Here is a 26,904-nt window from a genome sequence, read left to right on the forward strand (position 1 = left end):
CCCTGAGCATTCTGTGCTGTGGTACGAACCAGGCGAAGAAATTCATAGACTTAACGTGAGAGCCACGTGGAATAAACATCAGATGTTTGAGAGCCGCAAGGCAGGAGGGAGGGAGGAAATAGATGGGGAAGAGAGAAAGAGGTGGAAAAATAAAACGGATAAAAGGAAGTCCTTCACCCAAAGGGTGATTAACATGTGGAATTCACTGCCATAGGAGGTGGTGGCGGCTACAAGCGTAGCCAGCTTCAAGAGGGGATTGGATAAAAATGTGGAGCAGAGGTCCATCAGTGGCTATTAGCCACAGTGTGTGTGTGTGTGTGTATTTTGGCCACTGTGTGATACAAAGTTTTGGACTGGATGGGCCATTGGCCTGATCCAACATGGCTTCTCTTATGTTCTTATGAAAGTAAGCTTTAACTTTAAATTAATTCCAGGTGGTTAGGCCAGTAGGCATGCTCTGATTCAAACCCATTTCTCTGGGACTGATGGAATCAACAGGACTTGCTTCTGTGTAAACAACCTTAAGGGGTTTTTACCTGCTGATAAAGAGCACCTTCCTTTTCATAAATAAGAACCTCCTTAAGCAGTAAAATCCTGTGAACGTTTCCCTCTGAGTAGATGTGAGTAGGATTCTGAATAGACCTGCTTAAAGATTGTTCTCTAGGTTACCTTTTTTTTTTTGGACATTTTAAAAGGGATTTTATTGAAACTTTCATAAGCAAGTAGAATATAAAATTGAATGACGATAAGTAACGGTAAGCAAAACAGAAACAATGAGAAGATTTCAATCCTGAGATTAGGCTGTCACGTTACAAGGTTGAATATAGACCTAAAAAGAACATTGCAATAAACACAATACTACCAAAAATCTTACTAATAATAACAATGCTGCACTCCACTACCTAAGGTACTTTGCAAATCTAAACTAAATAACTAAATAGATAAATTAATGAGGACATTACAATAAACTCAAATACAACACACACACACACACACATTGGGCGTTTTCGCACTGACCTTAATCAGAAGCAACACCCCTCTTCACCGCACAGGATCGGTGCGGATTTCGCACTAATTGCCGCGGAGCACCCGGAAGAGCCGGAAAATCCCGTGGCTTTTGCGGCGCAAACGGAAACCGCCAAAAACCAGTTTCCATTTGCGCCGCAAAAGCCGCGGGACTTTCCGGCTCTTCCGGGTGCTCCGCGGCAATTAGTGCGAAATCCGCGCCGATCCTGCGCGGTGAAGAGGGGCGTCGCTGCTGATTAAGGTCAGTGCGAAAACACCCATAGATACATACATAAGATTCAAGGCTTCATTTGTGAAAACAATCAATACAAGGTTATTAATGAGAGATATTCATCTTGAGGTAACGTTGAAGTGCGAAGACAGGAACCAAAATTCCTTTTCAAAAAAGGTTCCCATTTAAGCAACACAGAAGGAGAAGACTTAGACCCATAATGGGATTGAAAACTAACTAATTTATCTAAAATAAAATATTCCCAAAGTTTAGAAGCCCAAGATTGAATAGAGGCAGACGCAGGTTTTTTCCAAGTTAAAGCTATAGCATAATTGGTGGCAGTGAATAATAGGCTTTAGGTTACTTGCCCTTTCTTATATTCCCAGGGTAATGCCAAGCACCACTTTGGGGTCAGGAAGGAATTTTCCTCCAGGTCAGATGGACCCAGAGATCCTGAAAGTTTTTGCTTTCCTCTGGGCATGGAGCAGGGGTCACTGGGGTAGTGGGGAGGGGTACCTGTGAATTTCCTGCATTGTTGGACAAGATGACTCTTGGAGTCCCATCCAGCTCTACAGTTCTATGGTTTTTTATGTTTCTTTCTGGAACATTCCGTAGAATAAAGATGACAATCTTCAAAAAATCCACTCGGAAGGAGTGGATTTTTTGAAGATTGTCACCTTTATTCTACAGAATGTTCCAGATAGAAACATAAAAAACATAGAACTGTAGAATTGAATGGGACTCCAAGAGTCATCTGAGGGAGTGGAATCTTGTGGAGTGCTTGATTGTGTTGAGGACACTCACTTTTGAGAAGTGGGGGGTGGGCGGGGGGGAAGGGAGGAGAATAAGCCAACATGGATTTTATGCTTTTTTTAAAAAGGGATTTTTTTAAAAGAAGGGGTTTTTTTTTTAAAAAAACTTTCCTGTTCTAAAAACCAGTTGCCATTTTGAAAAAAACCCACGGAAGCTGCCGTGCAACAGATTAAAAGCTTCTGCCATGAAAAAGAAGAAGAGCAAATGGGCAAGCCCCCCCATTGGCTCTGCTCTGTCCTCAATTTCAGTCTTTTTAAGAACATTTTTTTTACCATCTTATTTATCAGGCAAATATGCAGAATTTAAACAACAGGAAGTCGCTCTGGAATTTGGACATCATGGGAAAACTAGGATTTGCTTTGTCTGCCACTAAGATGTGAGCGACGAATCCCAGTTCATCCGCTTCTTTCCTTTCCTTGACCTCCCAGCTCAGGAAGGCACCTTCTTTGTGAAGTGAGCCCTTGCAACAAGCCAGAATTCATACCAACTGCGGTTAAACAAACAAACCAAACCCCCTAGTGTGGGGCTGTCTACAATTTAACCACAGATTTTGATCAAACCGCAGCTGGCCCCGTTCTCTTGAGTGCTACCTTAGAGTCAAACACCGCCTGGCATCCACCACCCAGGGTCTCAGGCAAGAGATACCCGCCCTGCTATGTGTGATCTTTTTCCTGGGGGAGGGAGACCAGCCAGGGACCGTGCCCTGGAATCTTCTGCACTGACTCACCAGCTCTAAGACAGGCTTCATTTGCATTTCTTTGTTTTGGAAAGTTTAAATTGTCATAACCATTTCCTAGTCTGTACTAAGTGGATTTGGAGTGTGTGTGGGGGGGCGGTGGAGAGCGCTACTGAATAATTAGAGTCTTTCAGGTTTGGTAACCACTCGTGGTCTCTGTCATTCAAGCCCAAGAAAACCAAGCACTGAGTAAAATCCAAAAGACGGCTGCAGCGTAAGAGGACAAGTTTTAATTTCTGGTCGAAAGTAGCAACTGTGAATCGGTCACCGTCTTGCAGGGCTGCTGGCCAGATGGCTGCATGCAGAACTTCTGACACGTTCTGGCCGATGGGAGGGGCCCTTGTTTCTGCAAACGTAACAGCGCTTGCATACAGCAGGAGCTTTTGAAACTGCACATACTGAATAAGACCACTGCTGCATCAAGAGCAGTATCATCTACTCAGACTGGCAGCAGCTTTCCAGGGTCTCTGGACCTGGAGCAGACCACTGCTATTACAATTGATCTCCAGACGATCAAGAATGAGTAGGGGTGTGCATTCAGTTTGGCTGAACCGAACATATACAACCCTGGCAAGCAGCTGATTCAGCTGTATTCAGGCCCTATTCGGTCAAATCGGATTCTCTGGTCTGATTCAGCTGCTGAATACAGCGGTTCCATATAACCGCTGACATTTGGTGGCTATTTGGCTCCATTATATCCTATGGGCAGAGAGACAGCTTGGTGTAGTGGTTAAGTGTGCAGACTCTTATCTGGGAGAACCGGGTTTGATTCCCCACCCCTCCACTTACAGCTGCTGGAATGGCCTTGGGTCAGCCAGAGCTCTCGCAGGAGTTGTCCTTGAAAGGGCAGCTGCTGTGAGAACCCTCTCAGCCCCACCCACCTCACAGGATGTCTGTTGTGGGGGGGAGAAGATATAGGAGCTTGTAAGCCACTCTGAGTCTCTGATTCAGGGAGAAGGACGGGGTATAAATCTGCAGTCTTCTTCTTCTTCTTATAATCTAGAGGGGCTGGGATGGAGGGGGTTTGAGTGAGAGGCCCCAAAGTTGTAGGGGAGCTGCAGGAGCCTCTCCCACACAGAACTCCTGAGTTTCAGAAAGATTGGACTGGGGGGGTCCAATTCTAGTGGCACCCAAAGATGGTGCTCCCATTCTCCATGCTTTCCTGAGTAGGGGGGAAAGGTGTACATTTCTATGGCATTATACCATGTCTGTGAATAAGGCCCATTGTGAAGAAAGATCCACCGGGCTCTAGAAAGAGGCTCTGGGTGAGTGCCTCCTCAACCTTGCTCTTTCCACCCACCCAAATGAAGGCATTCGCTCCCCCCTCCACCTCAGGGAGCTGATCTCAGCCATCTGGAGAGCAGTTGTAATTCTGAGTGATCTCCAGCCCTCACCTGAGGATTGGCAAGTGGTTCTCCATGAGGAAAAGGCTGGTTTGGAGGGTGGAGTCTATGGCATTGTACCTGTCTGAGATCCCACCCCTCCTCAAACCCACAGTCTCCAGGCTCCACCTCTCAAATCTCCAGGATTTTCCCAACCTGGAGTTGGCAACTGCTAAGTCACACTGGCTGTCATGGGGGGCTGCTACTGAACAGGAGCAAGAAGCCAGGCCTAGTTAAGTCATGCCAGTCAGGTGGCATCAAGTCACCCAGAGGGTACTTCCAGACCTAGGGTTGCTAACCTCCAAGTGGAGTCTGAAGATCTCCTGGGATCATAACTGAACTCCAGACAGCATCTCTCTCTCTCCCTAGAGAAAATAACTACTTTGGGGGGTGGACTCTATGGCATTATATTCAGCTGAGGGCTCTCCCTATATTGCCTAGCAACAGCCTCTGGCTAGCAGTTTCCGCAGTGGCCCTCATCTGTCCTGGGATGATGCTGAGGAGAGGAAGGAGGGAGAGAGTGACAGGAAAGAGGTGGCCACCATAGCCTCTGAGGAAATGCTTCATCAGGCCACAATAGAGCTGCAGCCCTTTCTGAAGCCGTTTGGTGGAAAGGACACAGAAAAGCATCGGAGATGTGTCTGAGGTAAGGTTATTTTGGTGGTTTGTTCAGTGTTCCCAGGCCTGCAGTAGGTGGGGGACAGGGGAGTCAGCAAGTGGGAACTGTGGGGTGGGGGGACGTGGTGAAGCAATGCACTCAATGGTGAATGCTTGAGAATGCAGCTCCTGAACTTCCACCAAATCACTCTTAAAACTGAGCCAAAGATGGGTAAACAAAACCCAGGGAAAGCCAAACCTCTGATGGCTTCCCAGTCCATGGCAACCTACTTTCCCTCTGGAGAGCAAAGGCATGAACCAAGACGGCAGGCATTAGACCTTTCAACCCAAAGGAGGGTATCTCATTCACTAGCCGGGACAGGAGTTTTTTGTTTTGATCTCCCGTCTTAAGGAAAACATAAGGAGATCATATTGCCAAGGTTATCAGCCTTATTAAAGATGAACTAAAGCCAGTGGGAACCCAGAGGGAACCCATGACTGATGCATGATGGGCCAATTGTCAAGTCTCTGTAAAACCTTGGTCAAGTCTGTACTGTACTTTGGTTCAAGCAAAGAGCCTTCTGGGTAAATCCTTCCTGTATTCCAATGCTGCTAGCTAAGCCTCTCCTTTACCCCGCTCCTTTTCCTTTGTTGTGTAGCCTTGCTTTGAAATCGGAATATGGGAAGCTATAATCTGTGCCTTCTCAGGCTGGGCATCGGGGGGAGGTTGGAGCCAAGAGTCGCTCAAGGCCAAAGTCGGCCTGAGAAAGAAATTGTAACATCAATGTGTGACTGTGCCCTGCATAGTGCCTCTCCCTTAAGAATCCCTTTGAAGTGTACCTTATATGATGGCATTGTACTGTATGGTCTTTAGTCTTTCAATTTGAATCTACCCAAGTACATCCTTATCAATAAACTAGCAACTTTGTTTCAACGACGACTCGTTATTGAATTTGGAGACTTGACACCAATGGTTTATGGAGCGCAGGTGTCAATCAATGGGAGAGCTCCAGTTGGCCAATACCACTATGTTTTTTTTCTTATACAAAGGATGAGGTCCATCCTCTCCTCAGGCTCCACCCCCAAAAATCTCCAGGTGTTTCCCACCCGGAGCTGGCAGCCCTAGGTAGTCTTTCACATCACCTACTGCCTGGACTAAGATGCTGGGGTTTGAACCTGGGACTATGTAGCTTTGTCACTGAATCACAGCTCCTCCAATTTCTAGAAGGGGGAAAAATGTCAGTCTCAGACATACTGGACATCTGCCATCTCTGGAAATAAGGAAGAGACTTCTTGAAGCATTTTTAGGGCATGAAACAACTGCCAGTTTGAAGAGAAGCACATAGCTTCCCCTGCTTTTTAAATCCTGATGTAAAAATATATGGTGGTGGTGGTGGTGGTGTTCCCAACCTCAAGGTGGCGCCTGGAGATCCAGCAGAATTACAACTTATCCCCAAGCTATAGCAATCAATTCTCCTAGAGCGTATGGCTGCTCTGGAGAGTGGCCTCTATGGTGTTATACCCTTCTGAGGTCCTTCCATTCCTCATATGCCACCCCCAAATCTCCAAGAATTCCCAAGCCTGGAGTTGGCAAACAGTTTACAAACTGTAATCATAGAATCATAGAGTTGGAAGGGACCTCCAGGGTCATTGAGTCCAACCCCCTGCACAATGCAGGAAACTCACACATACCTCCCTCTAAATACAAATACAGGTTGATGGGTTGTGAACTGGCAGGGACTGACTAAGAGAGAGATTTTGGGGTCGTGGTAGATAACTCACTGAAAATGTCAAGACAGTGTGCGATTGCAATAAAAAAGGGCAACGCCATGCTGGGAATTATTAGGAAGGGAACTGAAAACAAATCAGCCAGTATCATAATCCCCCTGTATAAATCGATGGTGCGGTCTCATTTGGAATACTATGTGCAATTCTGGTCACCACACCTCAAAAAGGATATTATAGCATTGGAAAAAGTGCAGAAAAGGGCAACTAGAATGATTAAAGGTTTGGAACACTTTACCTATGAAGAAAGGTTAAAACGCTTGGGGCTCTTTAGCTTGGAGAAACGTTGACTGCGGGGTGACATGATAGAAGTTTACAAGATTATGCATGGGATGGAGAAAGCAGAGGAAGAAGTCCTTTTCTCCCTTTCTCACAATACAAGAACTCATGAGCATTCAATTAAATTGCTGAGCAGTCAGGTTAAAACTGATAAAAGGAAGTACTTCACCCAAAGAGTGATTAACATGTGGAATTCACTGCCACAGGAGGTGGCAGCGGCTACAAGCAAAGCCTGATCCAACATGGCTTCTCTTATGTTCTTAAATTCACAGGATCCTCATTGCTGTCAGATGGCCAAATAGCCTTTGTTTTAAAACCTCGAATCGTAGCTGTAGGCAGCCTAAACCAAATCTGTATCCTATAGGGTTAATCTATCCATCCACCCCCTTATCCTAACAGTCCAACCACTCAGTCACCCACCTCTCCCTAGCCCACAATTTTTAAGTATTTCCAGCATTTCACTGTGAAAAAACAAGACTGCACTTATACAATGTAGCCACCAGGTGGCAGCAAAGGATTAGAGAATAGGAAATGGCTAATACAATATTCGATTAGACCACTAGGTGGCAGCAGAAAGAATATAGCTACAATAAATTGTTGTTCAGTCGCACAGTCAAGTCCGACTCTTTGCGACCCCATGGACAAAGTCACGCCAGGCCCTCCTGTCTTCCACCATCCTCAAAAGTCTGCTCAAATTTGTGTTTGTTATATCATTAACAATAAATTACACTGCCCCAAAGCCTGCGGAAAGCACTTGCTATGGCCTGAACTGGCCACTGAGAGGCAGCAGACACTGAACTAGCACCCTGTTATAACTTGGGTCGCATCGACCTATCATTGGATATTGAACTCTAGTGCTCATTTCCACAAGGGAAAACTGCTTCAGGGCGACGGTTGCACGCTACCCAACAATGCAGCTTCAAATGAAACCTGTTGTTGCCAAAAGAGACATTGCTTTCAGTAATCAGAGACAGCAAAGATTGGGAGCAGTGTTCCTATATAGCCACTCAGTGGCAGTGTGACCGAGACTGAGTCCAGGAGGGCAAGACGGCTGTCTTGAAAGAACTTGCCCCACCAGGATTTTTGGTCCTACATCAGTCCTGAACTCGGGGGGGCGGGGGCACATCCCAAAGATTATCGGAATTGACTGTGTTGGCCTGGTGTGAGACACTGAAGTGAGTCTGGCCATCCGTCTGGTGTCCTGACCGCCTAGTGCACCAGCGGACAGCCCTCTTGTCTGTTGGAGGTGGTTGCCAGGTGGGCCGTGGAATCTCCATGATTATTAATTCTTGGGGACTTCAGGATCTACACAGATGGATGGACCGCTTCCATTCAGGCGTCAGACCTGGTGTCTTCCACGGCAGCACTGGGACTCCACCAGATGTTTTCAGGCTCCACACATCAAGCAGACCACACCTTGGACTTGATTTCATGGGGCTGAATGTGGAGCTGACCTCAGAAGAAGAGGTGCCATGGTTGGGCCACTTGGTCTTGAAGGCCCAGCTGGACGTTCCCACTCCTCCCTGTCTAGGTGGTGAGCAGATTCTTTTGCTCCAGAATGTGGCCACACAAGTCCTGATGGGAACGCCGCGGACGGCACACATTCAATCTGTGGTGTGCCAGTTACACTGGCTTCCAGTTGAGTACCGAGTGAGATTCAAAGTTCTGGTTATGAACTTTAAGAACTTGAGCGGTCTGGGACTGACATATTACGGGACCGCCTCCTCTCCTATGTCCCTGGAAGAGCATTTTGCTCTACTGGTCAGAACTTGCTGGTGATCTTTGGCCCTAAAGAGCCCCGACCTAGCGAAACTTTCTGTAAGAGGACACCAGGGCCCTGCAAGACCTTTACAGTTCTGTAGGGCCTGTAAGGCAGAGAGGTTCTGCCAGGCTTTCGATTAAGGACAGTGAGGGTTGCTGAGCTGGCTCCTCTCTCCTCCACCCATGTCCCCCCTGCCCAATGTAACACCTGGAAATCTGGACTAGAAGAATTTTACTAGGACACCATCAGGGTTATAATTGTTCTTCATTTAACTGGTTTTTATCTGTTTTAACTGTACGTATTTTTTATCTATTGTTGTGCATTGCCTGGAGCCTGACGCTAGCCGGGATGGGGCGATTCCTTAAGTCAAATCAATCAGTCAGCAGAGAGCAAAGGCACAGCAAAGAGCAGCTAAGAATCGGCCTCAGAAAGGGCAAAAGAAAGTGCTCGCTATGGCACAAACCAGCCACCGGGAGGCGGCAGTGATTAAGGAACTGGTTGTCATGCTCCTTGGCATTCAGGGTCTCTGGGTTTGTCTTTGCTACCACGGGATGTGGGACCCGCAGTAGGAAGACTCCAGTAGGGGATTTTCCTCCCGAGGCAGCACCGGATTTACTCCCTGGAGACGGCACACGTTAGCTGCGGCTGCGGCCTCAAAGTGAAGGTCGTTTTGGGGACGCTCAAGTCTAAGTCCGAGGCACTGATGCCGGGCGGGGGCTGAAAAGTGAACTTCTGCAGCAAGCCTGCAAAGAACAGGAACAGCTCCATCTTGGCCAGACTCTCACCCATGCAGTTCCGGCGCCCTGCAAAGGGGGGATGAGAAAGGAAATCAGAGAGTGCAGAACTGATCTGGACTCCTGTGCCTCCCCTCCCCTCTGCCACCCCGAGGTGTTGTGGTTGAACGAGGGAGGGGAAGCGGTGCTGGGAAGTGCTGTCAAGTCACAGCTGGTTTATGGCGACCCGGTTGGGTTTTCAAGGCCAGAGAGGTGCTTTGCCGTTGCCTGCCTCTGTGTGGCAGCCCTGGGCTTCCTTGGGGTCTCACAAAGGCAAATCCTGCTTAGCTTCCAAGATCTGGGCAGGAAAAGGAAGACCTGGATTCAAATCCCTCCTCTGCTGTGAAGCTCTCTGGGAGATCTTGAGCTAGTCTCTCTCTCCGCTTAAAAGAAGATATTGGATTTACATCCCACCCTCCACTCCAAAGAGTCTCAGAGCGGCTCACAATCTCCTTTCCTTTCCTCCCCCACAACAGACACCCTGTGAGGTGGGTGGGACTGGAGAGGGCTCTCACAGCAGCTGCCCTTTCAAGGACAGAGCCTCAGAGCGGCCTACAATCTCCTTTCCCTTCCTTCCCCACAACAGACACCCTGTGAGATGGGTGGGGCTGAAGAGGGCTCTCACAGCAGCTGCCCTTTCAAGGACAGAGCCTCAGAGCGGCTACAATCTCCTTTCCCTTCCTCCCCCACAACAGACACCCTGTGAGGCGGGTGGGGCTGGAGAGGGCTCTCACAGCAGCTGCCCTTTCAAGGACAGAGTCTCAGAGCGGCCTACAATCTCCTTTCCCTTCCTCCCCCACAACAGACACCCTGTGAGGCGGGTGGGGCTGGAGAGGGCTCTCACAGCAGCTGCCCTTTCAAGGACAGAGTCTCAGAGCGGCCCACAATCTCCTTTCCCTTCCTCCCCCACAACAGACACCCTGTGAGGTGGGTGGGGCTGGAGAGGGCTCTCATAGCAGCTGCCTTTTCAAGGACAACCTCTGCCAGAGCTATGGCTGACCCAAGGCCATGCTAGCAGGTGCAAGTGGAGGAGTGGGGAATCAAACCTGGTTCTCCCAGATAAGAGTCCACACACTTCACCACTACACCAAACTGGCTCTGTGAGGTGGGTGAGGTTGAGAGAGCTCTCACAGCAGCTGCCCTTTCAAGGACCACCTCTGCCAGAGCTATGGCTGATCCAAGGCCATTCCAGCAGGTGCAAGTGGAGGAGTGGGGAATCAAACCCGGTTCTCCCAGATAAGAGTCCGCGCACTTAACCACTACACCAAACTAGCTCTCCTACCTTACAGGGTTGGTAGGCTTACCCTATATTACAGGGTTGGCGGGAAAAGAAAGTGGATGTGGGAAAAGCCACTTACATCAGCCTGAGCAATTTGGGGAAGGGTGGAATAAAAAATAGGCAAGAGGCGAATCTGTGCTACATGGAGCTCTGCTGGGTTCTGCAGCTCTTGCAGCTACAAGTGCCTCTTCGATAGGGCTGCCAACTCCAGGTTTGGAAAGGCCTGGAGATTTGGGGGTGGAACCTATGAAGGGCAATGTTGAGGGTAGGACCTCCTCCGCAGGGTATAATTTCATACTCTGCAAAGCATCCATTTCCTCCAGGGAACTGACCTCTGTAGTCTAGAAGTAAGTTGTGTTTCCCAGAGATCTCCAGGCCCAACCTGGAGGCTGGCAACCCCACTCCTTGGGGTCTGGCCCTGGTAAACGAGCCCCGCCACCCACACCCTGCATCTGGAAAAGAGAATCGGTTAGCTACCCAGAGAGTAAGGCACGAAGGCGTCCTTCTTGACAAACTGCCCCTCGGGGTCGAGGAAGTGGCTGGGGTTGAACTCGTGGGGGGTCTCCCAGTGCCTCGGGTCGAGGAGCACAGAAGTGAGGGACGGGATCACCGTCGTCCCCTGGCAGAAAAGCACAGGAAGGGCAAACCGTAAGCAGGGTGTGAAGGTAACCAGAGTTGCTCCCACGTCTCTGAGAACAACCTGGCAGAGTCCTCTGACATTCACTAGGCCAGGGAGGGTCAGACGCCAAGCTGGCCCCCGCGGAGTGATAAATACGGACTGATTTCAGCTCACAAGAAGACTGCAGCCGCTGACAGACACTTGCGGAGGTACCTTTGGGATGAAATAGCCCCTGAAGTGGGTGTCTACCGATGTGCAGCGTGGCACGTGGGGGAGCAGCGTGATAAACCTCTGGATCTCGTGGATCACCGCATTGGTGTAAGGCAACTTCTTCCGGTCCTCGTAGGAGGCCCAGCCGCCCGGAAGCACCACATGCCCGATTTCCTCCTGGACCTTCTCTGCACAAGACAAGAACAAACAGTCAACCCAGCGGAGCTGCCTCCCGGCTCTGGTTTGGTAGGAGTTTCAGGATGGCTTTCTGGTTTGGAAAGGAGACCTCTGTGTTCTCCACCCAAGCCGCACCAGAGTCTGCTTTGGGAAGGCACAGTGGAAGAGGGTGGCTCAGCTCACACCCCTGGAAAGAGAGTGGGGTCCCCGCCTGGGCCATCCCCAGCCGGGTGCAAGTGAAGCCCTCTGCAGCGGTCCAGGGCCCCCTTCAGGGAGAGCCAGTTTGGTGTAGTGGTTAAGTGCATGAACTCTTATCTGGGAGAACCGGGTTTGATTCCCCACTCCTCCACTTGCACCTGCTAGCATGGCCTTGGGTCAGCCATAGCTCTCGCAGGAGTTGTCCTTGAAAAGGCAGCTGCTGTGAGAGCCCTCTCAGCCCCACCCACCTCACAGGGTGTCTGTTGTGGGGGAGGAAGGGAAAGGAGATTGTGAGCAGCTCTGAGACTCTTCCGAGTGGAGGGCGGGATATAAATCCAATATCTTTTCTTCTTCTTCTTCCTCAGAGCGACACGGGAGACCCAGAACAGGCTCTGCATTTCCAACTTTTGCAGGACATCCTCTGGCATCTCCAGTTGAAAGGTCTCAGGAAATGGAGGTTAAAAGCTGCTGCGGTTCCTCCACTCTGGCCCAACTCAGGGGCGGCTTCTGCTGGGGGCCTCATGGAGGAGAAGAGTGCCGCCGCCGCCCTGCTGGGAAGAGCCAGGCAGCTGCTATGGCTCCTCCTTTTCCCAGCTGGGCAAGGTAGGCACGCGGGAGCCACTCCTGCCACCAGGTGGCACTATGGGCAGCCACCTACCATGCCAACTCGGACACGCCGGCCCTGCTCTTGACCCAGTCTGCCCAGGTCCCAGGTGCATCCTGGGAGCCCTCTTGGAAGGCATTCTGGGAAATCTCCAGGAATTGCCTGGAGGCTTCCTCGCATCAAATTCCTTAGTTGGTTTTCCTCCCTGGGCTACCAGCATATTATAGATATCATCTAGCAGGCCGTTGAACTGGCTCTCTGCCACTTCCAGAGAAGAAAAGGCCACACTTTTAAAACTCAGAGTGGGGCGGGGGGGGGGGGTCTCCACAGCTTGTACAGCAGACCACCAAGGAAGTCCAAAGTCAGGAACACGCAGAGGCAGGCAATGGCAAACCACCTCCGAATGTCTCTTGCTTTGAAAAGTTTAAACTGCCCCCCTCCAAGTCTTGGGGTCCCTGGGCAACCCACAGCTGCAGAGGAAGCCCAGGACATCACCGTAAGTCAACTGTGACCTGAGTATTTCCCACCAAGTGGTGCGCGGTCGCCATTTAGAGGGCCTCGATTCCAGCTACACAGACAAGGAACCGATTGCTCCTTGCTGCATCGGGGAGGGGCGGGGAGGAGGAAGGAGGCTGCAGACACACCTTGGATCGACGGATGCTTCATCATGAGCAGCACAGCCCACTGCAAGGTCGTCGCCGTGGTTTCAGTGCCGGCCATGACTAGGTCCAGGATGGACGCAATCAGGTTGTCATCATGGAAAAGGTTCTCTTTCTTGCCCGTGTCCTGGTGGGGGGGAAAGTGCACACTCAATGGAAATGAAGGTAGAAGGGCTTCACGGTGGCAGCATTCCAGAGGCTGGCTCACGGGTGCACCTCTGACCTTCGGTGACGGCAGATTTGCACCCGTGCGAATGAGCCACGGATCCTAACTCCACAGGCAGAAGTTCCGTGCCAGCTCTAAACGATGGAGTTGGTTAACACAGACTGGCGTTGGGACCGGATATCAGAAGGTGGGCCTGGAGAAATCCGTGTTCCAATCTGCCAGTTATGAAGCTTAGTGGAGGACCAGCCAGTCCCAGCCTAGCATACTTCGCAGGGCCGTTGTGGAGGGTTGTTAAATGGAAGTGAGGAGAAGCATGCGTGCTACCCCCTAGCTTCTTGGAGAAATGGGCTGGGTCCAAATGTATGTGCGATTCAGCTACAGTGGAGTTAGTTCACGCACTGTGTCAACTACAATGAAAAACAACCGTGTAGCTGTGTTGGTCTGAAGGGATAAAACAAAGTTTGAGTCCAGTGGGACCTTTAAGACCAACAAACATTCAATTCTGGATATAAGCTTCTGTGCGCAGCTTATACCCAGAATTAAACTTCGTTGGTCTTAAAAGTGCCACCGGACTCAAGCTTCGTTCAACAATGGAGTTAGTTCAGCTATAAGTTCTCACATGTTAACTATGGAGCAACACACACAGCCTTGTGTGAACTAAACTGTTTAACAGAACCCAGGGCTTTTTTTGTAGAAAAAGCCCAGCCAGAACTCATTTGCCTATTAGGCCACATACCCCGTGAAAAGGCATGCATTCTGATCCTGTGAGATGTATTTGTTTGCTGTTCTCTGTGGAGCAGCATTTTGAAATCCATGTTAAATAATAAAAGCATTTTGCAGGGAACTGGAAAATCTGCAAAGAAAAGCCTATTCTGCTTGCAGACTCAGAGGCGTTCTTTGCCAGTCCTCTCCTAGGTTCCCTGTGTGAAAGGAAAGGTCCCCCGTGCAAGCACCAGTCGTTTCCGACTCTGGGGTGACGTTGCTTTCACAATGTTTTCACGGCAGACTTTTTCCGGGGTGGTTTGCCCTTGCCTTCCCCAGTCATCTACACTTTCCCCCCCAGCAAGCTGGAGACTCATTTGACCGACCTCGGAAGGATGAAAGGCTGAGTCAACCTCGAGCCGGCTACCTGAATCCAGCTTCCGCTGGAATTGAGTGGAGAGTTCAGACCACAGTACTGCAGCTTTACCACTCCGCACCATGGGACTACCCTGTGTGACATGGGAATAATTCTGCTGACCAGCTGCGTAGGTACAGGTGGATTCTGGCTGGGACTGATGTTGCAACCCATAGTAGGAATATAATCAAAACCCTGGACCTTTTCAGAAGACTTGCCCGCTATTTATGAGAGGGCTTTCACCAGGCAATGCCCCCTCCCCAATTTGTCCAGCCCAGCCAGGGGACTGATTGTGCCCTGTCTGCTCTGTTAGAGACAGAGAGATTGAGGGAGGGAACCCCTTTTGTAGGTAAAAGCAGTTTTCATTTCCCTGCTAGCTGTCAGCTTCTAGCTGGAGGTATGAACGGATCATTTCATTGTCTGGCTTGGAAGTCTATTCGCATTTCTGAAGTGCTGGGCTGCAGAGAAACTGACTAGCTGGAGGTGTGAACGGACCATATCATGGTCTCTGGCTGGGGAGCCCGTTAACATTTCTAAAGAGTTAGCCCGACCCGGAAAAACGTCACTGGCTGCTCAGTCAAAACAACAGCAGCTTCTCCATTCCTTCCCACATCCTAATCTGCTCAGCAGGGCTCCTCAGAAGTAAGCTCCACTGTGTTTCCTGCCAGCCCCCACCCCACCCCGCCCCACCCCAAGAAAAAATCCTGGCTACGGTGCTGAAGATGCTGCATTTTTTGGAAGAAAATTATCATGGCTTAGCAGGAAGGTTGGTTTCACTACCGGTAACATTGCCCTGCCATGGATAGTCCAGGCTGGCCAGATCTCATCAGATCTCGGAAGCTTCATAGGGTCAGCCCTGGTTAGCCCTTGATTGACCAAGAGAGAGATCTTGGGGTCATGGTAGATAACTCACTGAAAATGTCAAGACAGTGTGCGTTTGCAATAAAAAAGGCCAACGCCATGCTGGGAATTATTAGGAAGGGAATTGAAAACAAATCAGCCAGTATCATAATGCGCCTGTATAAATCGATGGTGCGGTCTCATTTGGAGTACTGTGTGCAGTTCTGGTCGCCGCACCTCAAAAAGGATATTATAGCATTGGAGACAGTCCAGAAAAGGGCAACTAGAATGATTAAAGGGCTGGAACACTTTCCCTATGAAGAAAGGTTAAAACGCTTGGGACTCTTTAGCTTGGAGAAACGTCAACTGCGGGGTGACATGATAGAGGTTTACAAGATAATGCATGGGATGGAGAAAGTAGAGAAAGAGGTACTTTTCTCCCTTTCTTACAATACAAGAACTCGTGGGCATTCGATGAAATTGCTGAGCAGTCAGGCTAAAACAGATAAAAGGAAGTACTTCTTCACCCAAAGGGTGATTAACATGTGGAATTCACTGCCACAGGAGGTGGTGGCGGCCACATGCATAGCCACCTTCAAGAGGGGTTTAGATAAAAAAATGGAGCAGAGGTCCATCAGTGGCTATTAGCCACAGTGTGTGTGTATATATGAAATTTTTTGCCACTGTGTGACACAGAGTGTTGGACTGGATGGGCCATTGGCCTGATCCAACATGGCTTCTCTTATTTTCTTATGACGGGAGACCTCCGAGGAAGGCTGCGATCATGACATGGAAACAGGCCGGGGCAAACCACCTCTGGACATCTCTTCCTTGTAAACCCCATGTGGGGTAACCGTAAGTCCGCTGAGACTGGATGATTCTTTACACACACCTGTAAGTTACCAGGGGTGGAATTCTAGCAGGAGCTCCTTTGCGTATGAAGCCGCACACCCCTGATGTAGGCAGTCCTCCAAGAGCTTACAAAAACAGAGGCTTAAGGGTGTGTGATGGCTTGCAAATTAAAGTCGATGGGTTGGGGGGGGGGGGGGTTTGGAACTTTCTGTCTAATGACAATGGTCTCTTTCGATTTGGTTGTCCAGGCTAATTGCTGTTCCTCTGCTGAATAGTGAAGTGCCCGTCCCTGTCTCATGAAAATACAGTAAAATTGGCCCACCCTTAGACCAGGTAGGACACCTCATGTGCCTTACGCTCAGGACTCCTCACATGTGCAGAAACACATGACTGTGTTAATCAAACACAAGGGGGGGGGAACAGGTCCTCAGGGGATGAACTAGGCTGCCAGCTGGGCCTGTTTGGAGCGTGTGTGTGTGTGTGTGTGTGTGTGTGTAAAGGGCCATCAAGTCACAGCTGACTGCTGGTGACCCCATAGGGTTTTCAAGGCAAGAGATGAACAGAGGTGGGTTTGCTCTTTCTGCATAGCAACCCTGGTGGTCCCATGTTCAGGAACTCACGAGGGCTGACCCTAGTTAGCTTCTGAGATCTGAGAGACTGGGCTAGCCAGTTTGGTGTAGTGGTTAAGTGTGCGGACTCTTATCTGGGAGAACCGGGTTTGATTCCCCACTCCTCCGCTTGCACCTGCTGGCATGGCCTTGGGTCAGCCATAGCTCTGGCAGTCCTTGAAAGGGCAGCTGCTGTGAGAGCCCTCTCCAGCCCCACCCACCTCACAGGGTGTCTGTTGTGGGGGAGGAAGGGAAAGGAGATTGTGAGCCGCTCTGAGCCTCTGTCCTTGAAAGGGCAGCTGCTGTGAGAGCCCTCTCAGCCCCACCCACCTCACAGGGTGTCTGTTGTGGGGGAGGAAGGGAAAGGAGATTGTGAGCGGCTCTGAGACTCTGTCCTTGAAAGGGCAGCTGCTGTGAGAGCCCTCTCCAGCCCCACCCACCTCACAGGGTGTCTGTTGTGGGGGAGGAAGGGAAAGGAGATTGTGAGCCGCTCTGAGACTCTGTCCTTGAAAGGGCAGCTGCTGTGAGAGCCCTCTCCAGCCCCACCCACCTCACAGGGTGTCTGTTGTGGGGGAGGAAGGGAAAGGAGATTGTGAGCCACTCTGAGACTCTGTCCTTGAAAGGGCAGCTGCTGTGAGAGCCCTCTCCAGCCCCACCCACCTCACAGGGTGTCTGTTGTGGGGGAGGAAGGTAAAGGAGATTGTGAGCCGCTCTGAGACTCTCCTTGAAAGGGCAGCTGCTGTGAGAGTCCTCTCCAGCCCCACGCACCTCACAGGGTGTCTGTTGTGGGGGGGGGGGGGAAGGGAAAGGAGATTGTGAGCGGCTCTGAGACTCTGTCCTTGAAAGGGCAGCCGCTGTGAGAGCCCTCTCCAGCCCCACCCACCTCACAGGGTGTCTGTTGTGGGGGAAAAAGGGAAAGGAGATTGTGAGCGGCTCTGAGACTCTGTCCTTGAAAGGGCAGCTGCTGTGAGAGCCCTCTCCAGCCCCACCCACCTCACAGGGTGTCTGTTGTGGGGGAGGAAGGTAAAGGAGATCGTGAGCCACTCTGAGACTCTTCGGAGTGGAGGGTGGGATATAAATCCAATATCTTCTTCTTCTTCTATCCAGGGCAGGTCCCACTTTGGAGAGATTAAACAAATCCATGGAAAAGTCTATCAGAGGGTGCTGATGGCTGCTTTGGAGGGCGGACTTTAGGGTCTTCTACCTCACTGAGGTCCTTGTCCTCTGCAGGCTCCACCCCCAGATCTGCAGGCTCCACCCCCAAATCTCCAGGCGTTTCCCAATGGCCAGGGTGGATACGGCAACCTGAAAGGCCCCCAGGTGGATTAGGCTGACAAAGAATGACTCCTTGACTCCTTCCCCCCCAGTCCTGCTTTTGGCTTTCCTGGAGGCTGCCGATGAGAAGCAGAACATGACCCAGCAGGTGGTTTTCACGATTTGTGGGCTTAAAGGGACCCCGTACCTCTTGCTGCTTGAAGACTAGCGCATCTGTGTAACTTCGGGGGCCGCCGGCGTGGGCGTCTCGCTTGCTTGTCTCGACGTAATCCCGGATAATGACACGGACCTCGTCGATTTTTTGGAGTAAAAGTTTGTGGTCGTTGAGAAAAAAACCCAGGAAGGGGTAGAAGTTGAAGAGCTAGTTGGGAGCAAACGAGGGATAAAGAAAAGGGGGTATTGCACAGGCACTGGATAACTGAACAATGAGGAAAGCTGAAATGGAAGAAAATTCGTTAATTTGAAACGCGTTACTGGAAGGGAGCCGCGAACCACCCAAAAGACAAATAAGTAGATTCTAGATCAAGTCGAGCCTGAGGTCTCCTTAGAAAGTAAAATGACTGGACTGAGGCTGTGGAACTTGGGTCACATTGTTAGAAGACAAGAGTCCCTGGAGAAGACAGCTGAAAGCAGCCGGGAAAGAGGAAGACTCAACAGGAGGAGACAGATCGGCTCAGTCAAGGAAGCCACAGCCTTCAGCTTGCACAGAGCCATAGCCAGGGTTTTAAAAGCCAGGGGGCACCCTTTCCGATCCACTGTGGGGCTCGCCACTTCACAAAAAGCTTTCTGGGACAGGGGCAAAAGCTCTGGAGGCTCTGAACGTTGCCAAGTCGAGGCAGCAAACCCTAAAACTTTGGAGTCAAGAAGGGGCTGCGCTTTGTGTGCAAGCCGGGGGAGTTTCCTTCCGCCTCCCTCTCCCCCAACCTGGCGCTTTGCAGACAGCAGCTCCATCCGTTCCCCCCCTCCCCAGCCCATTCCATGCAGCTTCCTCTGTCTCTCGCTCCTCCACCTTCCTCCTCTCCGCCTGTTCCTTTTGCTGCTGCAGTGCCCTGTGCCCTGCTGAGGTCTCCTGGCTCCGGCTACAGATGATGACTCTTCAGTGGCTCAAGCATGGCAAAAAAGGAGAAAGAAAATAAAAGGGCTGCCTGGAAGTTGGGGTGGGGGAGTGCCCCCACAGGCCTCCCTGTGGCTACGGGCCTCAGCTTGCAAGACCTGAGCTAGACTGTTAATGCTGCAAGGTTTTGGAGATCGTTAATAATAGCTGCCTGGGAAATCTTCACTTACGTGCAGGAGGGGCGATCCCAGAAGGCACATCACTTCATCAATCAGTTTTAACAGAGTGAGGAAGACGGGATCTTTGTAGTCAAACCTCTCTCCGAACAGCATAGCAAAAGTGATGTTGGTTGGAGCAGTGTTGAAGGTCCTGAGCCGAAAGGGCTCACCTGCAGCAAAAAAGGCAGAGCAAGTGACATCCGTCCAGCAGCCTCTTGCAAAACTGGGGCATATTCTGCCATCCTCAGACATTGCAGAACAGGACTTTCAACTTCCCTTCCCTTAGCCCCCTTGACATTTTATTTCTGGGGAACGACATTGTGGCCCCATCTCCAATTATAAAAGCAGTTGACAGTACATAAAAACATTTGAGTTCACTTCTGTTTTCACCAGAAAATGGATAATGGCATTCAGCAGTTGGTGTGCAAAGAGGACTGCAGGCTTTTCTGCGTTTTCGTTTTCCTCACTGGTGTGTTCCCATTAATAATAATAATAATACCTTTTATTTATATCCCGCCCTCCCCGCCGAGGCAGGCTCAGGGCGGCTAACAACAAAGTTCAAATATACATAATATAAAACAACATTTTAAACCATAATTAATTAAAACTATTAAAATTCTAAAACAGTGAAATTGAATTGTGCTATTGTCTAGGTGGTGGCCTCAATTAACAGTTCTAGTCTGCGAAGGCCAATCGAAACAAACTGGTCTTACAAGCCCTGCGGAATTATTTGGGGGCAGGCGGGTTCTGTTCCTCGTGTGTTATTTTCCCTCTAGCGGCTGATTAGATATTACGTCGATTTCCATCCGGCATAAAAACCTGCAATTTAAATCCGCAGGGAGACACGATGGATGTAAATCAGTGCAATATCAAATTGACCACTAGAGGGAGCAAAACATGCGTGAAACAAAACAAAAACACAAACCCTGGAAGAAAGAGGAACACGCAAGTGAGGAAAACAAGAAAACGGAAAAGCCCTGCAATGTCTTTGATACCGCACATGAAGTGGAATGCTGCAAGTTTAGTAAGCATCTGAGCAAAACAGATTGGGCTATTCCTTGCATGTGCCTGGCATGAAAAGATAAGATTTATAAATCCAGATTCCCCCCGATTTGGTCTTGAGCTGACCCTGTGTGCAGCTGGTGCTAGAATCTCCATGACCCCCTCCACCCTGCTCACACTCACCTTCAAAAGCTTTAATGCTCTCTATAAGGAAACAGAGCTCTTCGATCATTTGTTCCTCTAGGCATTTCTTCCCCATTCCCAGATTGCGCATGCTGGCCACTGTGAACCTTCGCGTTGTCCTCCACAGCTCTCCCGTGGAAAAGAAAACACCTGTACAAGAAACACGTGAAGCCGCCTTAGACTGAATCAGACCTTGGTCCGTCAAGGTCAGCCTTGTCTAACCCAAGCTGCCAGCAGCTCTCCAGGGTCTTGGGCTGAGGTCTTTCCCATCACCTACAACCTGGTCCTAATAAACCGGAGACGCCGGCGGATTGAAGCTGGGACCTTCTCCATGCCAAGCAGAGGCTCTTCCACTGAGCCACAGCCTGGTCTCACTTGTTTGTACAAGGGAAGAGTTACAGTTAAGGTCTGATATTTTGAGGCAGCAAGCAAGATCTTTCGCCCTGTTGGTGAAGCACCGGACTTGGAGGGCCAGTCTCCTCACACGGCAGGTTTCCTCTGGGCCACAGTCTAGCTGTTCCATTCCAGTTCACTGCTTTTTATAGGGGATGGGATAATGGTTGTAGGGCTGCCATGTTTCCATTTCCCAAATCTGGGTAGCTTAATCGATGTCTAATGAAAACCAAGGCCTATTCAAGCCATCAGAGTGTGGCAAATGTTAGATGGAACGTTTAGCTCTAAAGTCCCAGTCTGGTTAGCCAGGCTAGCTGATCTCATCAGATCTTGGAAGCTGAGCAGTATTTGGATGAGAGACCACCTAGGAAGTCCAGGGTCGCTATGAAGAGGTAGGCAATACGCAAGACACCTCTGAACATCTCTTGCCTGGAAAACCCTGCTGGGTCACCATAAAATGGCCATGACTTAATGGCAAAATGCACCAAACAAATTAGCACGCCACCCAGCAAACTTAGGCAACTTTTGTCTTCTTGCAAGGTTTGGAAGGGATTCCTTCCAAAATGTTCTGGGAGGAGCAGCAATGAGAGCCATTTGATGTTCTCCTTACCATTGCCGTGCTGAATCTCTTCAAAGATGGGTATTGGTGGCCTGTCCACAAATTCCTCCGTGAAGTTGACCAGGGCATCCCTCACTGCTTCATAACCAGTCAGGACTACGGCTTTCTGAGATCCAAAGTGCAGGGTGAACACGGGCCCATATTCCTTGGCAAGCTGAAAGGGAAGGCAGGCAAGACACTTTCCCTATGAAGAAAGGTTAAAACGCTTGGGGCTCTTTAGCTTGGAGAAACGTCGACTGCAGGGTGACATGATAGAGGTTTACAAGGTTATGCGTGGGATGGAGAAAGTAGACAAAGAAGTCTTTTTATCCCTTTCTCACAATACAAGAACTCGTGGGCATTCAATGAAATTGCTGAGCAATCGGTTAAAACGGATAAAAGGAAGTACGTACTTCTTCACCCGAAGGGTGATTAACATGTGGAATTCATTGCCAGAGGAAGTGGTTTGTGGCAGCTACAAGCATAGCCAGCTTTAAGAGGGGATTGGATAAAAATATGGAGCTGAGGTCCATCAGTGGCTATTAGCCACAGTGTGTGTATATATATATATATATATATATATATATATATATATATATATACACACACACATATATATATGTGTGTGTGTATACACACACACATATATTGGCCACTGTGTGACACAGAGTGTTGGACTGGATGGGCCATTGGCCTGAGCCAACATGGCTTCTCTTATGTTCTTAGGTAGTGAAGCAGTGTCTGAGACTGAACTCATTCTTCCACGTTAGACCAGACAGGTCCCATCATAGGGTCTAAAGGGAACCAGTGCCAACTCTGTGCTGAAGCTAAGCAGGGGTGGATAATGTTGCCAACTCCAGGTTGGGAAATTCCTGGATAATTGGGGAGGACAGGGTTTGTAGGTGGGAGGGACCTCAGCAGGGTATAATGCCATTGAGTCCACCCTCCAAAGCAGCCATTTTCTCCAAGGGAGCTCATCTGTGTTTCTGGAGATCAGCTGTAATTCTGGGAGATCTCCAGGCCCCATCTGGAGGTTGGCAACCTTAGGCATGGGTCTGATTCATGGCGAGATAGGAAACCAACCAGAAACTCAGTGATGACTGCCCAAGTTCCAAGATGGAAGAAAAATGGTATATAAATAAAGGGCAGAAGAAAGCAAGGAAGACCGTGGTGGGTGAGGGCAGTTCATGAGCCTGCATCTGGCTGTGTCAGCCTTTAAATGCAAATGCTGGCAGATGAGAGAATGGGATTTGCAAACTCGCAATGATGGGGAAAGAGGAAGAGATGCCAACCTCCAGTTGGATCTCCTGAAATTACAACCAATCTCTAGAGATTAGTTGTTCTTGTCCTGAAGAAAATGACTGCTTTGGAAGGTGGACTCTGTGACACTGTTACCCCACAGAACTCCCTCTCATCCCCAAATGCTCTAACCCCACATCTCCAGGGCTGGCTATCCTAGGAGGTTATACTTCTCTTCTGCATGGAGATCTCAGTTCCTTGATGTGACCATCTAGCTTCTAAAGGAGCTCTTACGACCATGAAGCTGTATTTCCTTTTGTTCGTTTACAGACAACCGCAGGGTGGGCTCCGTTGCAGTGGAGAGATCCTATACTTCTAATTCAGGTTGCCAACTACAACTTAAGAAGTTCCTAGAGATCTGGGGCAGGGGCAGACCTTGGGGAGGTTTGGGTTTGGGGAGTAGAAGGCGAGCCACAGAGTCAGCCAGCTAAAGCAGCATTATCTCCTGGAGAGCTGATCCCAGCCATCTGAACATAAGAACGTAAGAGAAGCCATGTTGGATCAGGCCAATGGCCCATCCATTCCAGCACTCTGTGTCACACAGTGGCCAAATAAAGCAGGCGCCATCAGGAGGTCCATCAGTGGAGTCAGGACACCAGAAGCCCTCCCACTGTGCCCCCCCAACCACCAAAAATACAGAGCGTCACTGCCCCAGACCGTTCCAACTCTGTGGCTAATAGCCACTGATGGACCTCTGCTCCATGTTATCCAATTCCCTCTTGAAGATTGCTATGCTTGTAACTGCCACCACCTCCTGTGGCAGTGGATTCCATGTGTATCAGTTGTAATTCTGGGAGATCTTTAGATTCCACCTGGAGGCTGGCAACCCTACGACTTCATTGAAAGATTCTCCTTTCTCTCCCCACCCCCCCCCCCCACAAGAAAGACGTAGTTCTGCTGTGAATGGGTACAAGTTTGATTACGGTCTCCAATGTTTTAAGAAAAGCTACATAAGCTCTTGAGAGCTCTGGTGTTACATATTGTGCAGCAGTAGTGGAGACAGATCGAGATGGGTATAGCCCTGTTAGTCTGCCTGTAGCAGTAGACAAGAGCCAGCGTCTAGGAGCACCTTAAAGGCGAACAGAATTTGTGGCTGCAGGGGAGGAGCTTTTGCGACTATCTGGAGAAGTGAGGAGTGACTCACAAAAGCTCATCCTCTGCCACAAATTTTGCTAGTCTTTCAGATGCTCCTGGACTCTGGCTCTTGTCTGCTGCAGCAACAGAATCTGTTTGCTTTCACACACACCGAATAGTGCTTTTCAGTACATTTTTAGTGATTATTTGCGGGTGGATGTTGCTGTTTCACAGTAAAACCTAGCTGCAAAAAGCACCGAAAGTGCATAATTCAGCAGGGAGTGTGGAATGCTGCACTTTGCAAGTGGGTTTTACTATGCGAAACAGCAAAACGTGTTTGCAAATAAGAACATAAGAGAAGCCATGTTAGATCAGGCCAATGGCCCATCCAGTCCAACATTCTGTGTCACACAGCGGCCAAATATATATATATATATATATATATATATATATATATATATATATATATATATATATATATATATATATATATATATATATACACACACACACACACACACACACACTGTGGCTAATAGCCACTGATGGACCTCTGCTCCATATTTTTATCTAACCCCTTCTTGAAGGTGGCTATGCTTGTGGACGCCACCACCTCCTGTGGCAGTGAATTCCACATGTTAATCACCCTTTGGGTGAAGAAGTACTTCCTTTTATCCGTTTTAACCTGTCTGCTCAGCAATTTCATCGAATGCCCACGAGTTCTTGTATTGTGAGAAAGGGTGAAAAGTACTTCTTTCTCTACTTTCTCCATCCCATGCATTATCTTGTAAACTTCTATCTAAATGATCACTGAAGTGCATTGTAAATGGATTGAAGGTTCATTATTCAGCATGTGTGAAAGCTCCCATAGAATAAAATGCATCTTCCAGCTGTATATGGCCTGACTCTCACCCTGTGTAGGGCAGAGATCGAACAGCCTGGATTCTTACTGTCGGGGGCCACTACGTAAAAGTGGTGTCTTGGCACAACTCCTTGACTTCCTTCCATGTAAGTAAATTGTGGTGTGTGCACAGCCTGTGTGCTCCAAAGTGCCTTTGCAACATGGGAGTGCCCCCTTTAAACAAATACCAACTGCCCCGTGCCACTCACCCCCAGTGATAACGCCTTCGCGACCACATTCCACAATGGTGTGTGGCATTTTCCATGCTGCTTTGAGTTCTGGGGAAACGCAACTAGTGAAAGAGCAGTGGTTTCTTGGAGAGGAACGATATTCCTGATAAAGAGCTGCTGTGCTTTGTTTCAAATTTCCATAGTCTTCCTATGCCTGGTCCATTGCTAATTGCCTTGGGCTGCCAGACTCCAGACGAAGCCTCAAGATCTCCCACGTTGACTGATTTCTAGACTACGGAGATTAGTTCCTCTGGAGAAAATGGCTACTTCGGAAATTAGCTCTATAGCATTACACCCTACTGAGGTCCCTCCCCTCCCCAAATGTGGCCCTTCACAGGCTTCTCCCCCAAATCCCCAGGAATTTCCCAAATCAAAGCTGGCAACCATATCCTATGGCCTTCTACGCTGGCCTACAGGCAAGGAAATATGGAATATTAAACTGATGGAGTTGGATAGATTAAGGCAGGGGTGGCCAGTGGTAGCTCTCCAGATGTTTTTTGCCTACAACTCCCATCAGCCCCAGCCAGCATGGCCAATGGCTGTGGCTGATGGGAGTTGTAGGCAAAAAAACATCTGGAGAGCTACCATTGGCCACACCTGGATTAAGAGATGGGAGTAGCAGTTTGGTTGCAGCCAGAAATCAGAACGATTTATCGTCCACTTGTCTCACCGAACATATCTCTGATTCTTATTTGTTCATCTCACTGAAAATGGAATATGAGTCACTTACTCCTTGAACTTGTACCCTGAGCTTCTAATAATGTAAATGCGTGCGTTTATATGAATGTGTTTACAACATAAAAATATAAGAAGAACTATGTTTCACTCCCTTTATCTGTTTATTCTTATATATATATATATTTCTCAAGTGTGGCCCCGTCTGTGGCTATCTAAATCCACAGATTGTGACCACACGGACACTACACAAATTTTCCTGCAGACTTGGGAGACTCCCCAGGTTTGCAGAAAAATCTGAAATCTTTAAACACACACCCACACATTGGGGGATTTAAATTCCCCTCAATATAAAAAAGTCATCTTTCCATCTGAATATAATTCCCAAAGCAGTGATTATGCCAACATTTTTTTTTTTAAAACAACCAAAGGAGAACTGTGAATATACTAATTAAGTAAATAACAAAAGCTGTGTATTGCTTGTTCAAAACAGTATCTTAATTTCTCACACCTCATTATGGCACATGAAATAACTGTAGGGGATGTTCTCCTATTGTTTGCAAACTGCCCTTGTCTTTTGGGAACAGGAACTGTCAAATTAGTACACTAACATCTCACAAGTACTGTATGGAGCATGTTTTGTGCTAACTGTTCCGCGGGAGAAAAAATAATTGCACATTAATGAGCAGGGGGCCAATTTTTTTTTTAAAGAAGCTAATCATTGCAATCTGTATATTTACACTGGAGTATTTTACTCTTGTTTAAAGTGAGAGGGGAGTGGATGAAATGTGTTATAAAAGAACAGCATCGCACATCAAAGAAATAACCGTTTGATCAAGCTGTAAACGAAAATGTATTTGCAATCTAACGCAAGACAGAGCGTTGGTTTAAATGTATCCCAGAAACACAATCCAAAGTTAACCAGAAGAAAAACCCAAACTGAATATTCGTCTTGAATTTGCACAGCAGGGAATTTAATATCACTGCACAAAACCATATCTGTGTCCTACCTTCATTAAGGATTTGTCTTGTCGCTTAATATCCAGCAAATGCAGGTTGCCAATGATGGGAAGAGGTTTGGGACCTGGCGGCAATTTAAGAGTCGATTTTCCAGAGCCGGTTGTGAAATAGGAGACTAAAAAGATCAGCGCGCACACGAGGCCGATGAAGGCAGGGGAAGAGACGAATGCGGTCAGCAGTGCCATCTCATGAGCCTGCGGAGCTGTTCTAGAGGGGGAAAGTGGCACGCCGCACTCGCCTGTCACTCGCTTCCCATTTCTCTTTTTGCAATCGCTGCAAAGGTGTGCAA

At 48.9% G+C, this 26,904-nt stretch overlaps 1 protein-coding gene and 1 long non-coding RNA gene across 2 annotated transcripts in view; both read right to left on the reverse strand.

The window, feature by feature from the left end:
• The window catches only part of LOC132588186 (uncharacterized), a 268,607-nt gene that overhangs the window by 73,500 nt on the left and 168,203 nt on the right, over positions 1–26,904 (reverse strand). The window lies entirely within an intron of this gene.
• On the reverse strand, positions 9,191–26,800 carry LOC132588377 (cytochrome P450 2W1-like). The gene is made up of 9 exons (XM_060260752.1): positions 26,606–26,800; positions 21,429–21,591; positions 20,426–20,575; positions 19,253–19,410; positions 18,156–18,329; positions 13,096–13,237; positions 11,476–11,660; positions 11,121–11,262; positions 9,191–9,394 (listed from the first exon to the last, which is right to left on the reverse strand). The coding sequence occupies exons 1-9, from the start codon at positions 26,798–26,800 to the stop codon at positions 9,204–9,206; spliced, it is 1,500 nt and encodes a 499-aa protein (XP_060116735.1). The 3' UTR covers positions 9,191–9,203.

This window comes from Heteronotia binoei, chromosome 20 (assembly GCF_032191835.1).
Source record: "Heteronotia binoei isolate CCM8104 ecotype False Entrance Well chromosome 20, APGP_CSIRO_Hbin_v1, whole genome shotgun sequence".
In the NCBI taxonomy this organism is placed as follows: domain Eukaryota; kingdom Metazoa; phylum Chordata; class Lepidosauria; order Squamata; family Gekkonidae; genus Heteronotia; species Heteronotia binoei.